The 15,657-nt window shown below is 36.8% G+C and overlaps 1 protein-coding gene across 3 annotated transcripts in view; it reads left to right on the forward strand.

Annotated features, from left to right (window-relative positions):
* The window catches only part of LOC108527216 (contactin-associated protein-like 5), a 404,395-nt gene that overhangs the window by 44,005 nt on the left and 344,733 nt on the right, over positions 1–15,657 (forward strand). For all 3 annotated transcript variants that reach the window (XM_017868363.1, XM_017868364.1, XM_017868365.1), the window contains exon 4: positions 6,160–6,303. In XM_017868363.1, the coding sequence (XP_017723852.1) occupies positions 6,160–6,303 (144 nt within the window). The remainder of the gene's footprint in view (positions 1–6,159; positions 6,304–15,657) is intronic.

Genomic DNA, 15,657 nt, shown 5'->3' on the forward strand with positions numbered 1-15,657 from the left:
CAGTCCACTGACTCCAATGTTAATCTCTTCTGGCAGCACCCAGAAACACCCAGATACACCCAGAAACAATACTTTGCATCCTTCTGTCAAGTTGGCACTTAATATTAGCCATCACACTTGGCCTAAGGGGGTGAGGTGTAGTCACTAGGACTCTCCCAAACCTCCAAATCCAGCTACGGGCCCTTAATACATTTACTGAGAGCTTCAGCCCATTTGTACCCTCAACCTGCTCTTCTGGTCCTGGAGACCCTCAGTAGCCTGCCTTGCACTGTGCTAGAGTGACCAGGTCACTGTGGAACCCCTCAAGCCTTTCTGCATTGCTTCTTCCTCAGCCTTTGCTAACCTGTCTTCTCCTCCCCAGCTGATTTTCTCTGGGATCATGCTGAACCTGAGACAGCTCTAACACGCTTGCAGCCATCACTGCCATAGGTGCTTCTGGGAGGCAGTACCTTTCTGTGTTTTCCAAGATCTGTCTTGTTACCTGTATCCATATCCACCCAACTCACACCCAGTTTCAATCCCTCAGGGAGAAACAGAGAGCAGGACTCAAGCTACTGCCTAACTGTGCTCTTGTCTCAACCAACTTCCTCTGAAAATCTTCACCCAGAGTAGAGGAGAGATTGCTCCCCTCAGTGTAATAGGAAACAGCAATTTTTTAATATATAGTACCCTCTATACTACCTGACTGGAAAAAACTCTCCACCCTGAATATTTTAAATAGCATTGTGTTTTGCTTTTTAAAAGACAGCAGCTTTCTTTCTGTTTTTTTACTTACATTTTCCTGCAAACAATATTTTCTTAAACCATTACTGAGTGAAGTAGAACGTTAATTTTTTTGAAATTGAGGAAAATAGCCAACACAAAATAAAATATCATTAAATATTTAAAATAATAAAATTAGTAAAGGTAACATCCAATTAAACATATATTTTACAGTATAAATTTGAGGTATGTGAAACATTTGCAAATCTAAAATGGATTTTTTCTTTTTTTTAATTTTTTATTTTTATGTTAAGTTCAGGGGTACATGTGCAGGATGTGCAGGTTTGTCACATACGTAAACATGTGCCATAGTGATTAGCTGCACAGAACATCCCATTTCCTATGTATTAAGCTCAACATCCATTAGCTATTCTTTCTGATGCTCTACCTCCTCCCAACCTTCTACAGGCCCCACTGTGAGTTGTTCACCTCTCTGTGTCCATGTCTTCTCATCACTCAGCTCCCATTTATAAGTGAGAACATGCAGTGTTTGGTTTTCTGTTCCTGCATTAGTTTGCTGAGGATAATGGCCTCCTGCTCCATCCATGGTCCTGCAAAGGACATAATTTATTTCATTTCTTTTTACGGCTGCATAGTATTCCATGGTGTATATGTACCACATTTTCTTTATCCAGTCTATCATTGATGGACATTTAGGTTGATTCCATGTGTTTGCTGTTGTGAATTGTGCTGCAAAGAACATATAGGTGCATGCATCTTTATAATAGAATGATTTATAGTCCTTTGGGTATATACCCAGTAATTAAATTGCTGATTCAAATGGTATTTCTGCCTCTTGGTCTTTGAGGAATCACCACACTGTCTTCCACAATGGTTGAACTAATTTACTCTCCCACCAATGTGTAAAACATTTCTTTTTCTCCACCATCATGTCAGTATCTGTTGTTGACTTTTTAATGATAGCCATTCTGACTGGTGTGAGATGGTATCTCATTGTGGTTTTGATTTGGATTTCTCTAATGATCAGTGATATTGAACTTTTCTTCATATGTTTGTTAGCTGCATGTATGTCTTCTTTTGAGAGGTGCCTGTTATTGTCTTTTGCCCACTTTTTATGGGGTTGTTTCTTTATTGTAAATTTACTTAAGTTCCTTGTAGATGCTGGATATTAGGCGTTTGTCAGATGAATAGATTGCAAAATTTTTCTCCCATTCTGTAGGTTGTCTGTTTACTCTGATAATAGTTTCTTTTGCTGTGCAGACACCCTTTCGTTTAATTAGGTCCCATTTGCCAATTTTTGCTTTAGTTGTAATTGCTTTTGGCATCTTCATCACGAAATCTTCACCTGTGCCTGTGTCCTGAATGGTATTACCTAGATTTTCTTCTGGAGATTTTAGAGTTTTGGGTTTGACATTTAAGTCTTTAATCCATCTTGAATTGATTTTTGTATGTGGTCTAAGGAAGGGGTCCAATTTCGATTTTCTGCATATGGCTAGCCAGTTATCCCAGCACCATTTATTAAATGGGGAATCCTTTTCCCATTACTTATTTTTGTCAGTTTTGGCAAAGATCAGATGATTGTAGGTGTGTGATCTTATTTCTGGGCTCTCTATTCTATGATTCCATTGGTCTGTGTGTCTGCTCTTATACCAGTACCATGCTGTTTTGATTAGTGTAGCCTTGTAGTATAGTTTAAAGTAGGGTAGCATGATGCCTCCAGCTTTGTTCTTTTTGCTTAGGATTGTCTTGGTTATTCAAGCTCTCTTTTGGTTTCCTTTAAATTTTAAAAGAGTTTCTTCTAATTTCATTAAGAATGTCAATGGTAGTTTAACGGGAATAGCATTGAATCTGTAAATTGCTTTGGGCAGTATGGCCATTTTCACAATATTGATTCTCCCTATCCATGAGCATAGAATGTTTTTCCATTTGTGCTCTCTTCGATTTATTTGATCAGTGGTTTGTAGTTCTCCTTGAAGAGGTCCCTCACTTTCCTTTTTAGCTATATTTCTAGGTATTTTGTTCTTTGTGTAGCAATTGTGAATGGGAGTTCGTTACAATTTAGCTCTTGGCTTGCCTGCTGTTGGTGTATAGGAATGCTAGTGATTTGTGGACATAATTTTGTATTATGAGACTTTGCTGAAGTTGCTTATCAGCTAAGAACCTTTTGGGTTGAGACAATGGAGTTTTCTAGATACCTGATTATGTCATCTGCAAACAAAGATAATTTGACTTACGTTCTTCCTACTTGAATAACTTTTATCTCTTTCTCTTGCCTAATTGCCTAGCCAGAACTTCCAATACTATGTTGAATAGGAGTGGTGAGAGAGGGCATCCATGTCTTGTGCCAGTTTTCAAGGGGAATGCTTCCGGTTTTTGCCCATTCAGTATGATATTGGCTGTGGGCTTTTCATATGTGGGTCTTCTTATTTTGAGGTATGTTCCTTCCATATCTAGTTTTTTGACAGTTTTTAACATGAAGGGGTGTTGAATTTTATCAAAGGCCTTTACTGCATCTACTGAGATAATCATGTGGTTTTTGTCTTTAGTTCTGTTTATCCACTTTTATGGATTTGGACCTTTTCTTAATGTAAATGACTCAAATTTAAAATGTTTGAATATAGCAATAAATCAACAAAGGGGATTTTGGAATACTTTTACAAAATATTTGTGGAATTTACAAGTTCACTGGTCATTTTAAATTTTCCAGAATGTTTTATGAGATTTAGGAGCCATTCATGTAATAAGTTGTAAAACTCAGAGACAAATCTAGACTTGATCTAAATGCTTGACAAAAGAAAACTAGAGCTCCAACTAATTTACTACTTAAAATATGAGCACAAATGGAACACAAGAATGGTTCAATAAGAGATAATTTGTTAATTTGCAATGCAGTAATATAATTCAACTCATCAGTAGATCAAACAAAATACTCTATTGTCTGTCACATGGATTTTTGAAATAATCATGAATAGAACAAAGCATTCATTCTTATTTAAAATAAATGCAAAATAATTTATGTGTAAAAGAGCAGAAGGATATTCTCTTAATGTAGAGTCAGAACAAGTGTTATGTATACTTGAGAAATAAAATGTTTTCTTTTGTGATGGTGGTGTTGTTGATGTTACAAGTTTGTATACCATTATTATTGTTTCATATTGCTTAGAAAGTTTTGGCTAGGAGTTAGGAAGTTTTGATGGAGACAGTAAAATAGGAAATAAATGTATAAGAAATTGATTTCATATTAATGTATTTAATAAGGTGATATATATATATATATATACACACACACACACATATCATATGATTACCATCATACCTTGGAGATATTGTGGATTCAGTTCTAGACTAATGCAATAAAGTGAATATTGCAATAATCAAGTCTCACAAAGTTTTTGGTTTCGTAGTACATATAAAAGATATGTTTACACTATATTATAGTCTGTTACATGTACAATAATCGCATTATATTTTAAATATATATGCCTCAATTTAAAGATTTTTTTTTCCAAAAAAAAAAAAAAAAAAGCTAACGAAAAAACAAAAAGCATCCACTGTTGGAAAAATAGTGTTGATAGATCCACTTGCCACAGGGCTGATACAAACCTTCCATTCATGAAAACCACAATATCTGTGAAGTACAACAAAGCAAAGGACAATAAAACAAGGTATTGCCTGTATCTCCCTCTAAAATTAAAAGAAAATTACTAAAAAATATATGATTTAATATAAAAGTGTATGCAAGTATCTGGATAAAGAAAATATACCAGCAGAAATGAGATGAGCACAGCATTTACATGATAAAATGTTTAATGAATTAGAACAATTCATATACAATGGAATTTTTGAAATCATGAAATTCATAGAAATTAATTTAATGATGGGTATGTGAACTAGAGAAATAAAATAATAACCTTAGTTGGGGGACTTTATTAGAAATTTTCTGAAAATAGAGAAAACAGTGGGTTCTTGGAAAGAAAATGATATATTTTAAAAACATCCATTCTTCTCCAACTAGATGTTTTAATGTAAATAATAAATTACCAATAAATATTCTAACAAGCTAGTTAAATAAAATTATTCTGTAATTAAACTTTAAAATGAAATAGATAAAATATCAAAAAATTCTCTTTAAAATGTGTAGTTGTAAGTAAAAGTGGGTAAAAGGATGAATAATCCTCTTCACCTGTTACACTGCATTGAGTAACATTTTTTTTACTAGTGTGAAGCTTCTAAAAAAATCTAGAAAGAGCCTTTAGTATATCAGTAGCTATTCATATAAGAAGGCATTCTGATTGGGAGACCACATCCTCCTGAAACATTAAGAGAGAGACAGATAAAAAGAGACAGTGAACTAGAGATAGAGAAGTATCCAAATATAGATGTCGTTGAAGTACATGCTGACAGTGATATTTGAAAGCAGTAGAAAACTGCATTTTCATTAAATGGTATTGCGACAAACCTGATAATATAAATTATCTTGATTCTTTTCATAGTAGAGAAAATACTCATAACAGTACACCTTGCTTTTAAAATAATGTATCTACTAAAAGGCAATTTGTGTTAATATTAATTAGAAATAAAAGTTGTAAAAGAAAAAAAAAAAAACCCTAGTATCTCATAACCTTTCCAAAGTGAACCACTATTAAATTAGGTTGGTGCAAAAGTAATTGCGGTTTTTGCCATTATTTTAGTGGCAAAAATCGCAACTGCTTTTGCACCTACCTAATAATAACAATTCATTGTATTTCCTCCCAGACTATGCTTTATGCTCAACTTCTTATTGTTGACATCATATCCAATTATAACTCTTACATTTTAAAATCAACATTATATTTACTTCCCATAAACATATTACAGATGTTTAATAAGCATCATTATTGACAAGTGAAATTTCATCATATTGATTCTTAATTACCTGCTTCACAAAATGGTACAGAACATTTGGAATATTTCCTGTTTTTCTTCATTATAGATGACAATTGTGGACAATCTTATGCATAAGACTTTTTGCATACAATATAGGCTTTTAAACTAGGTTCGTCTGTAGCTGAATAGAGGTATGTTTTGTTTGTCTCTTGGCTTTAGTATGGCCATATCTTTTAAGATGCTTGGATAAGAAATAATTTAAAGGACATTGATTTTCTTTTTCTTTTTCCCTCCTTCTGTAAATTATTGTTTTATTTAGTATTTAAAAGGTTCAGAAAGGAAGTGAAAATGGTTTTTTAAAATAGGCCTTTAAGAAGCAAGCAATTACAGTTATTTTTACTTGGGCTAATCAGTATCCTTTTAAATGTGTAATCAAGTGGCATCTATAATTATTTGAGCCACTTGGCTCGTGCATACAATTGAATCGACCAAAAACGCATGTGTTTACTTTCCTTTCCTAATCTTTCAGAGCTTGTAACTAAGAGTTTGTTTTTATTTTCACCCCAAAAGCTTAGTTTTGGAGGAATTCCAGTACCAGGAAAACCTGGAACCTTTTTAAAGAAAAACTTCCATGGATGCATCGAAAACCTTTACTACAATGGAGTAAACATAATTGACCTGGCTAAGAGACGAAAGCATCAGATCTATACTGTGGTAAGTCGACCCATCTGTTTTGTCTTGATGGTTTCTACCACTTTGGGGTAAGTCTTGCTTTCACCAGCCCATTCCTGTACCCATTCATAATATGTTTATCTTATGCTCTGAGTTCCCATCAGTCTCTGAGGTGACACTGGAGAGAAAGAGAATGACAGGTATTGAATCAGTGTAAATTGCACTAGTGGAAGAAACAAAAACATTAGGGCCATCCAGATAATTCATTTTTTTTTTTGACTGTGGAGTATATTTCAGCTGTGGGTAGTATTTGCAGTCCACATTGGGACAACATGAATTTCTTATTATCTTTGGAAGATGAAACAAGAAAACCACATATTCCATTAAATTCTATGGCCTGGGAGTTACATATCTGTCTACTTACTGTTAATATTAAAAATAGTTCATTTTAAATGAGGGAGATTAAACTTTTCGTGTGTTTGAGATTCTCATTTATCACACTGACAAATTAAATGATTTTCTAATTAAGTAACGTTTGGCTTCCCTAATAGACAATGAGTTTCATGAGGGTCAGGACCGTGTTTTTTCTTTTCACTACTGCATTCACAATGACTAACAGAGTGCCTTACACAGGGTAGGTACTCAGTAAAGGTGCTGATGTTTCCAACAATAACTTTCGATTCGATTTCTCTGTTTCTCCCTCCAGTTCTCTCCATTTTTGGTTTATATATTTTGTAGCTCTGTTGTTGGTACATACACATTTAGTATGCCATGTGTTCTGGTAGATTCACTCTTTTATCATTATATAATATTATTATCTGTCTGATAGCTCTCTTTGCTCTGAAGTCTGTCTGATATTAATATAGTCACTCTTGCTTTTCCCCTATAAATGTCTTTGTGGTGTAACTTTTCCCATCCTTTTGCTTTTAACCTGCCTATGTCATTATTTTTGAAGTGAGTTTCTTATAAGCAACAAATAGTTGGGTCAGGGTTTTTTAATTCATGCTTTCAATTTCTGTCTTTTAGTTGGTCTATTTAGCAAATTTGCATTTAATGTAATGAAGGTGTTAGGCTTAATACTCGTTTATTTTGTTTTCTGAGTTTTAAAATTCTGTATTTTCTCTACCTTCCTGTGTTTCTTGGATAGTTTTTAAAATTCTGTTTTGCTTTATCTAGTGTTAGAGCATATCTATGTATAGCTTTTGTTACTGGTTTATGTAGACATTTTATTATATATACATAACTTATTGTAGTTTACTGGTTTAATCATTTTACCAATTTAACTGATGTGTAGAAAGCTAATTTCCATTTACATCCCTTTATTTTCCCTTATTTACTTTATAATTGTCTTCATTCAACAATTGTATTTTTAGAACCATTTCTATATATTTAGAACCATTTCGAGTAGTATTATTTTGGCTACAATGTCAGACATCATGTAGAGAATTCCAGAGGAGAAGGAGAGTTTGTTGCATTTACTCATATTTTTGCCCAATATTGACAAAAGGTAAAGAAAAACTCTTGAAACCACAAGGGATATGTTTGGCTTGGATTAGTATTAAAGACTCATTACTGCTTCCCATGTGACCTGCAGTGACATCACAGTGTTTGTGTGTGAGTGGAAGAGAGATGCCCCTCATATCACTGGAGGGTGATGACAGTCCTGACTCACCATTAAACCATCTCTGAGACTGCTTCTGCCGGGGGGTGAAGGGGTGTTCCTCATGATAGCTCACCAGGGGCAGAAGTCTAGGCTTTCCTTGTGATCTCAGTTGATACCACACACAGGGAGAGACTTGGTTCTATCTGACAATGATTAAATTCCCAGATCTTCAGAATTGTTCTTGTAAGCCACAGATTCACAGATTGATCTTCCCATGTACCACCCTGGCCAGAAATTTGGGCACCTCTCTACAGCATGGCTCAATGGAAGTGGGGCCACAATCTTTTCTATGGCATTTGGCTTAGGGAGAGAAGTTGTATGGGTTTAAATGACTTTGTGGTTGTTTTCTTCTTTGATAAATATAATCTATATTGATTTTTATGTTTTGGGGTATCATATTCACACATTTTCTTGAAAACTGCCATTGGATTCAAGGATGTGAGTCAGAGGATGCTCCTGGGTAGTAACACTTGGATTAAAGATTGTCAGAATTTTAAAAGGTTTGTGTCAAGTCCCTGACTCCTTCGGTTTGGAAAAGTTAGAATGATGCTAGGGAGGGATTAGTTACCTCACTGACTCTAGAAAAGCCAATGACATTACTTGTCCATCTCTGGCTCATGCTTAAGGCTTCCAAAAATTCTGCAACTTATCCACATGAGCTTAGGTCAACCATCTCCTAATTAACATAAGCACTGACTTGCTCATGAATACATTTTTTTTCTTTTTGATTCTAGATTTGTGGTCTTGGGCCATGGAAAGCACACTCATTCCTATCCCTTTCCAAATATAGTTTCAAGAAATATTTCATAACGTATCAGTTTCCTTGAGTCCAATCTGCTGACACAGGGGCACTACATTGAGATCATGCACTATGGGAAGTTTAGATTAGCCTAATGTCATCAACATCAAAGGACATCACTACCTGCCATTTTGCTAAGATGTGGCAGAGCAAGTTGAAACAACAGTAAGCTTATAAAAACATTGCACACTCATTGTTCATAAACTGGGACTTAAAAGTATAGAAGCCTGAGCTTTAGATATAAATAACTAAGATCTCTATAATAATATTTAAAAAGAATGCATTTATATATGTGATGTGTTAAAAATATCTTTAATGATAAGTGTATTAGAGTTACTGAATAAGCAAAGCAAAAAAAGGAAGATGAGAAGGAACAAGGGGAAATAAACTTCAGTTTCTGAATATCGGTAGCTTCCACCATTTCCTTTTCTGAGAGAATCATTATCTAAAACTTTAACAAGTGTTGTGGTGACTTTTAAACTACTACAGCACTTATTAAGTTGCCTAAAACTTTGCTAGTATACGTTACTCCTCAGGGTTTAATTGGCAGTATTGTTAATATGAGGCATAAAGGATCCATTTAGCCCTAATGTATTTGGAAAAAAATCCCAAGAAAATTGTTTTATTGTGCAGGTAGGCAACCTTAGTTTTAACCTTCACAATTTAGAAGAAAAAAATGTACATTATTTCTCTTCCAATTTGCTTCCAACACCCTGCTTAAGTGAGAATTCACATCACTATACACTTGCACATGTACGTGCGCACACGCACGCACACACATACACACACACATATTTATATATCTAGTCTATCTCCTATAGGAATTTCTTTTGGGAAGCAATGGTTTGCACAGTTAAATACTGAAGTACAAACTCTTCCCTTTCTGTAGTCAAGCTTAAAGTTTCCCCCAAAGACACCATATCTGCTACAAAATCAACTTTGCTCCCAGTCACTAAGTCACTGTGGTGCTAAGTAAGGGCTTTTGGAAGGAATGGTATTTGTGTCCTTCCCTAGTGTTTGCAGACTCTCTTGCATTATTAAGCCTTGGGAAGTTCAGATTCAAGGGATCAACAAATCAGTCAGCAAGAGTATGGTACTACCCATAAATTATAAAATGTGTTTCAAGGCCCACGGAAGCCCCAGCCTTTGCCTAATCTAACGTATGCCCCTCTAGCAGGCTGCATTCAGCAGCCATCCTCATTGCTATCTGTCATCTCTTTCTTGTGGGACCTTCCCCCTCCCTCGAGACTTAACAGCTGTTCCATAGGGATAATTCAATTTAGTCTTTATAGCTCGATTTGACGTCAAGACAATTCTCCACATTCCAAAATGCAGTAAAACTAACAGCTTAAAGTAGACATAAAAAATACCTCACTATTCTTCCTCAAATCCTTTATCATATGCTAATACAGCACTATATAATAAACAATCAGAAAGCAAATGGCCCATTGAAGTGTATGTACAGTACCTGTAATGTCGATTATTATATACGTAGTATAAGAAATATATTGCTGTGATAGTTTCCTGAAAATGATTAATTTCATACCTTGCACTCCATCAAAAATGATGCTTTTTTGAGCTGTCCTTTCTGAGTCTTACATCCCCTCTCCCAGAGGCAAGGAGAATAACATGATTACCTGGGAGCTGGTTGAAGTTTCACTCACATCATTGTAGGTTCCAAAATATTTTGTTTTTTATTTAAAAGATCATAATGGAAATTCATGTGTTACTTCACTTTGCCTTCAATAGAAGGGAAGAAAATGCAAATAACTAACAGGAAGACTTTAGTTAGCTTTGGAGCTAATTGACTGTGTTAGTTATTTGCATTAAAATAATGCAAATAACTAACAGGAAGACTTTAGTTTAGCTTTGGAGCTAATTGACTATGTCAATTCATTTCTGTGCCTTTGTCTCCAAATAATTGGAATCAGGGAATTGGATGGGCAATGGCCAATACTAAGCCTATATAATAATACTCCCAACCCCACGGTTGAAATTGCTAAATAATCACAAGTTACCTTTTCGTTTGCCCTAGAGGAAAACCCAAAGATCTCCCTTCAGTGTTCCTGGAAGCATCCATAATAAAATCATGACTGAAACATTGACTTCCTAGGTTGTTCATACCCACTCCATGGCTTATTCAGCTATGGGATCTTGAGAAAGTTATGAAACTTCAGTACCCTCATACATAAAATGAGGACAATTATAGTATCTACTTCAAAGTGTTAGTGAAGATTAAATCTCTAATATGCTTAGTGCAGTGCATGGCACACACTAAGCACCCAATATATTGGAGCTGTTAGTAAAAACATCTATAAATCCATTCAACTGAAGTTGGTATATAAGCCAATATTTATTTGCCATTTTAGATAGCTAATTAATGCAGTCACATACAGTTCCAAATAATAAAAGTTGATTGGAAGTAGCTTCTGTTCTTTCCTGAATCTGAATTTCTGTTTGCTCCCAAACCATAAGTCGTGAAGTGGGTTTGCAGTAAATATACTACAAACTTAATCATCTCGTTTGTTTGAGAAAATTTCATGAAAATCGTTACTTCAGATTTTATCAAATGATAGACTCCTTTAAAATAAGGAACTTAAAAGCGTGTTGCTTGATAGGCTTGGGTATAACAGATGTATTGAGGAGTAACAACAGTGAGCTCTCTTGAAGCATGTTGCCCTTCATTTGCATCTCTGCTGTCACGCAACTTGTTGGAGTATGGTTGATTATTTCTTATGGCTCTAAAGCCAAGCAAACACTCACTGTCAGAGTTACATGTAAGAGATTAGTGTGGACATGAGAGCCCACACACATTTACATCTACAGGTGCACACACATACACATACACACACACGTAGTGACAGGCACCTTTATCTTACCTCCCTGTGACCCAAAGGCTCATGGAAATTGCTCAGAGAAAACTCCCTACTGTCTAGTAAAGCTTATAATCTCTTTAGCTTGTCTCCGGGATCATGTTTCATCTCTGTGAGTATGCTCTGTGATAAATGATGCTTTCTCATGATGGGATGAATCATTTGAAAAAGCGACTAACATATTGTGTCTTCTCTCTTCTCATTCCTGCTGTCTTCTACTTCCGTTTGACCAATCTGACATCCACATCACCTGCATCTATTCTGTATGCTCCTCATACACAGGAAAAATCATTCTCAAGTTACTCACTCCCTGAACAATTGCTTCCTTCCTTTCTTCAGGAATATTGGAATTAAATAGTTTCAAGGTCATATGAAGAATAATGTGCCTTAAAGAGAAAAGGCAAAGCTAATAGTATAATGGTTAAAATCTTAGTCCATTAAGGCAGCTATAACAAAATGCCATAAACTGGCTAGTTTATGAATAAGGGAAATTTATTTCTCACAGTTCTGGAGGCTGGAAAATCTGAGATCAGATTTCCAGGACGGTCAGGTTCGGCTGAGGGCTCCCTTCCAGGTTGTAGACCTCACAATTCTCACTGTGTCCTCCTCCTTTCTCAAGTAGGGGAAAAACAAACAAAGTCCCTTGGGGCTATTTTGCAAAGAAATTAATCCCATGACCTCATGACCTAATCACCTCCTGAAAGGCCTTACCTCCTAATAACAACATATTGGGGATTAAATTTCAATATATGAATTTCAGAAACTGGAGGATAAAAAAAACTATAGCAGTCATCTTCTCTGAAAATTCTTTTTCCTGAAATTAGTGTTATGACTTTTCCTTTCTATCAGGTGAGTAAATGTAACCAGTTTCTTTTGCTCATCTGATAAAATTATCATGTAAAGTATTAAAGAAAATTTCTTCAGAATGTTTTAAAAATATTTCTATGTAAATTGAAAATTTGCAAAATACAAGAATAGGGTATGCAACCAGCCAGAGAGGAAAACACTGTTCTCATCTATTATAGGTATTTCATTTCCACACTTTAAATGTATATTTGTCTATCATAGACCACAGTTTATTGACAATTTTACATTTTACCTTTTAAAGTATTTTCATTGTTTTAAAACTTTTATTAAAAGTTGTTTTTTCTCTATTTACAAATACTATTTCAGCACGGAATCAATTTACCATAGTTCATGTAAGAATCTGCTGTGTTGAAATTTGATTTGTTTGAATTTTTTTCTGCTAAAAATAATATTGAGATTACAGCCATAGTGGGAAAATAATTTTCTGAAATTTAAAACAGATAACTGGAAATGAATATTATTGGGTCAAAGATTATGAGTTTTTGACTCAACCAACATTGCATAAAACCACACCACGTTCCATGCCCGCTGGCAGTGTACACAGGAAACGGCTTATCCTGCTAGTTTCACCTGATACTTTTCAAGTCATTTGAATCTTCAAGTGCTTTTTAAAAGAGTGGGCCACGTAGAAGTTGAAATGACCTCAGATGTGCCTCCTCTATGCAAAACATCCAAGTAATGAGCTGATCATATTCTTTTTATGCTCTTGTACCCGCAATAATAACCGCAATGACCACTCCTCCATTTGAAGATACCTTATGTCAGAGAACTTATAGACAAGGCCACAGATCACGGTGCTAGCACTGGAGGGGCAGTCATTGGAGGGCTGATTGATGAGCTGTGGTTCTATTAGAGATCCTCTGTCCCTGAAACTTCTGTGTGTGGCAGGCAGGAGGCAGACATTATTATCCACGTTTTATATGAAAAAAATATACTCAGGATTAGGGAATGTCAATGATATATATTAGTGGCTGTGCCTTTCACAGTCTTCTTCCTCCTCTTATGGAAAGCAATCCACTATCAGGTTTTATTCGTTTTTATTAGGCATTTACTATTTTTTAGGGTCCTGAATGACTTTCATGTCAAAGTGAAGAAAAAAATAATAGAAGGCTGGGCAGATCCATGAACAGCACTGATCTCTGAGTATTGAAGACCAATGAGGTGTTTCAGAAATGGCCCCTGTGTACTTTGTTATTTGCCAGAGAAATCTCTCCTGGGTGTCTCTTGAGATGTAAGAGCTTGAGGGCGGAATCCTTGCCTTTGGTGTGAGAAAGGAAGGAGGGCAGCAAAGGGCAGAGTGTGGAATCCCACTGCTGCCTGGCTCCCAGCGGCTCCTGTCTCTGCATCTGGCTGGAAGACTCTCCATCTGGGTTGAAGGAGAAGGCGGCGAGTGCTGCAAAGGGTCAAAGCGCTTCCCCAGAAACTCAGCCTTCTGTTTCCAGTGGCTCTTGTATTTCTTCAAGGTGAATAGAAACTTTTATGTGAGTGTTTCAAAACTGTTATAATCAGTTTGTCCTACATATAAAAGTTTGCTTCCCAGTTTCTCACTGGTGTGGCCTCTTTTCTAACCAGACCCGGATTACTCGCTGTTTCTGGAATTCACTCCATGCACATCCTCCTCTCAGCCTTTGTATGTTGTGTTTCTCCCATGCCAGCCAAGCTGCCTTTTTTTCTCCTTTACCTCTTTCCTGACCCAGCCCCAAACTAACCATCCTTCTTCAAACTCACTGGTAGGGTTCACGTCCTGAACCAGGGCAATGCTCAAAATATTCACCTGGTTCTCAGAGGTAAACCAGGGTTCTGGAGCCCCCAGGCTGTGCTAACCCAGAAACCTGGAATTGCTACATTGTAGGGAGACCTAGGGGGCACAGGAAGACAGACAGGCAAGCCCAGGTTTCAGGAAGCCACTAGAAACTTCAGACCAGTGGCTACATAGCAAGTAATGTGGAAGGCTGAAATTATTAAAAATGGAATTACCATTAGAGCAGGCTCCTAGGCAACTGCTGCATGCCCTCCATGCCTTATCAACTCCAGCCATCGTCAGTATCTTTCTGGAGCACAGTGCTGAGAAACACTGCAGGGCTGTATTCAGAGTGTGTAGAGAAGGCTGCTGTAATCTATAACAGCATCTACCACGGAGTAGGGCAGCAGGGAGCGTTGAATGTGCTGTCTGCCCACCCTGTCCAGGTGCACTCCTTGTCCCACCTTCTCCTCAGGGCCCCTTTCAGACTCTCAGTTTCATAATACCTTTCTTTCTGTGAATTTCATACATATACAACATGGCATAACTCAGCACTTGAGTCATTATTGTCACTAAAATGTACTTATAGAACATCTACTATGTTTACAGCAAATGATCCTTCTTGTCAAAGAGAAGCATCCTCTCTGCTCTCAGAAATTACACACCTGGCATGGTCTTACCTTTGCAGGACTCAGAGTTCATAGCAGATGCCCTGGCCTTGGCCATCCCCTCAGACCTTTCTGCTCTCCTGGCCACCATTTGACAGCCGCTGTTATGCCCAGACCGTTTGTTCCCCGAAGAAGACCACCAGAGTCCAGAGTCAAAGCCAAGCGGCAAGGATCTTTAATGCAAGTTCGAACTTGGTCCCTCCGTTCCACAATATACAAGAGGGCCCGGAACAATGCGTGTGCTTGCTTTTATAGCTCGAGGTAAACAGGACTTGTCAGCTTACAGAGGAACAAGGCATTTCTCTAGGCTACAGCATTAAATTGGTTTACATTTTAAATTATACTTTTAGCAGCTTTCTTATCGGGTCCTGCGCTTTTTCAAACGGTTGTAAACTTATCGGAGATTCTCCAGGTGTTGTTTTTCTTTGAGATAAATGGAGGAATGTGTTTGTGTCGGGCCCAGGAAGTGGAGGCATTGCTCAAGGCTGTGATGTGTTTGTGTCGGGCCCAGGAAGTGGAGGCATATGGGGGGATGTGATGTGCTCAAGGCTGTGATGTGTTCTTTCATTTCCCCCTCTCTCAGGTACCTCTGGAGCCAATCTTGGGTCCTATAGGTCTGACTCCGTTTCAGTGTCCACAGTTTGGTATTGAGCTCTGAGGACCATGAGCTGTATGGTGTCAAACCTTTCCTTGACAAACCGCAAAATTCTGTTTATAACACAAGGTCCTATGGTAAGCAGAAACAGCAGACTTAGCAGGGGTCCAAGGAAGGGGGCTAACAGAGA

The sequence above is a fragment of the Rhinopithecus bieti genome, unplaced genomic scaffold (genome assembly GCF_001698545.2).
Source record: "Rhinopithecus bieti isolate Rb0 unplaced genomic scaffold, ASM169854v2 scaffold_2453, whole genome shotgun sequence".
NCBI classification, from domain to species: Eukaryota; Metazoa; Chordata; class Mammalia; order Primates; family Cercopithecidae; genus Rhinopithecus; species Rhinopithecus bieti.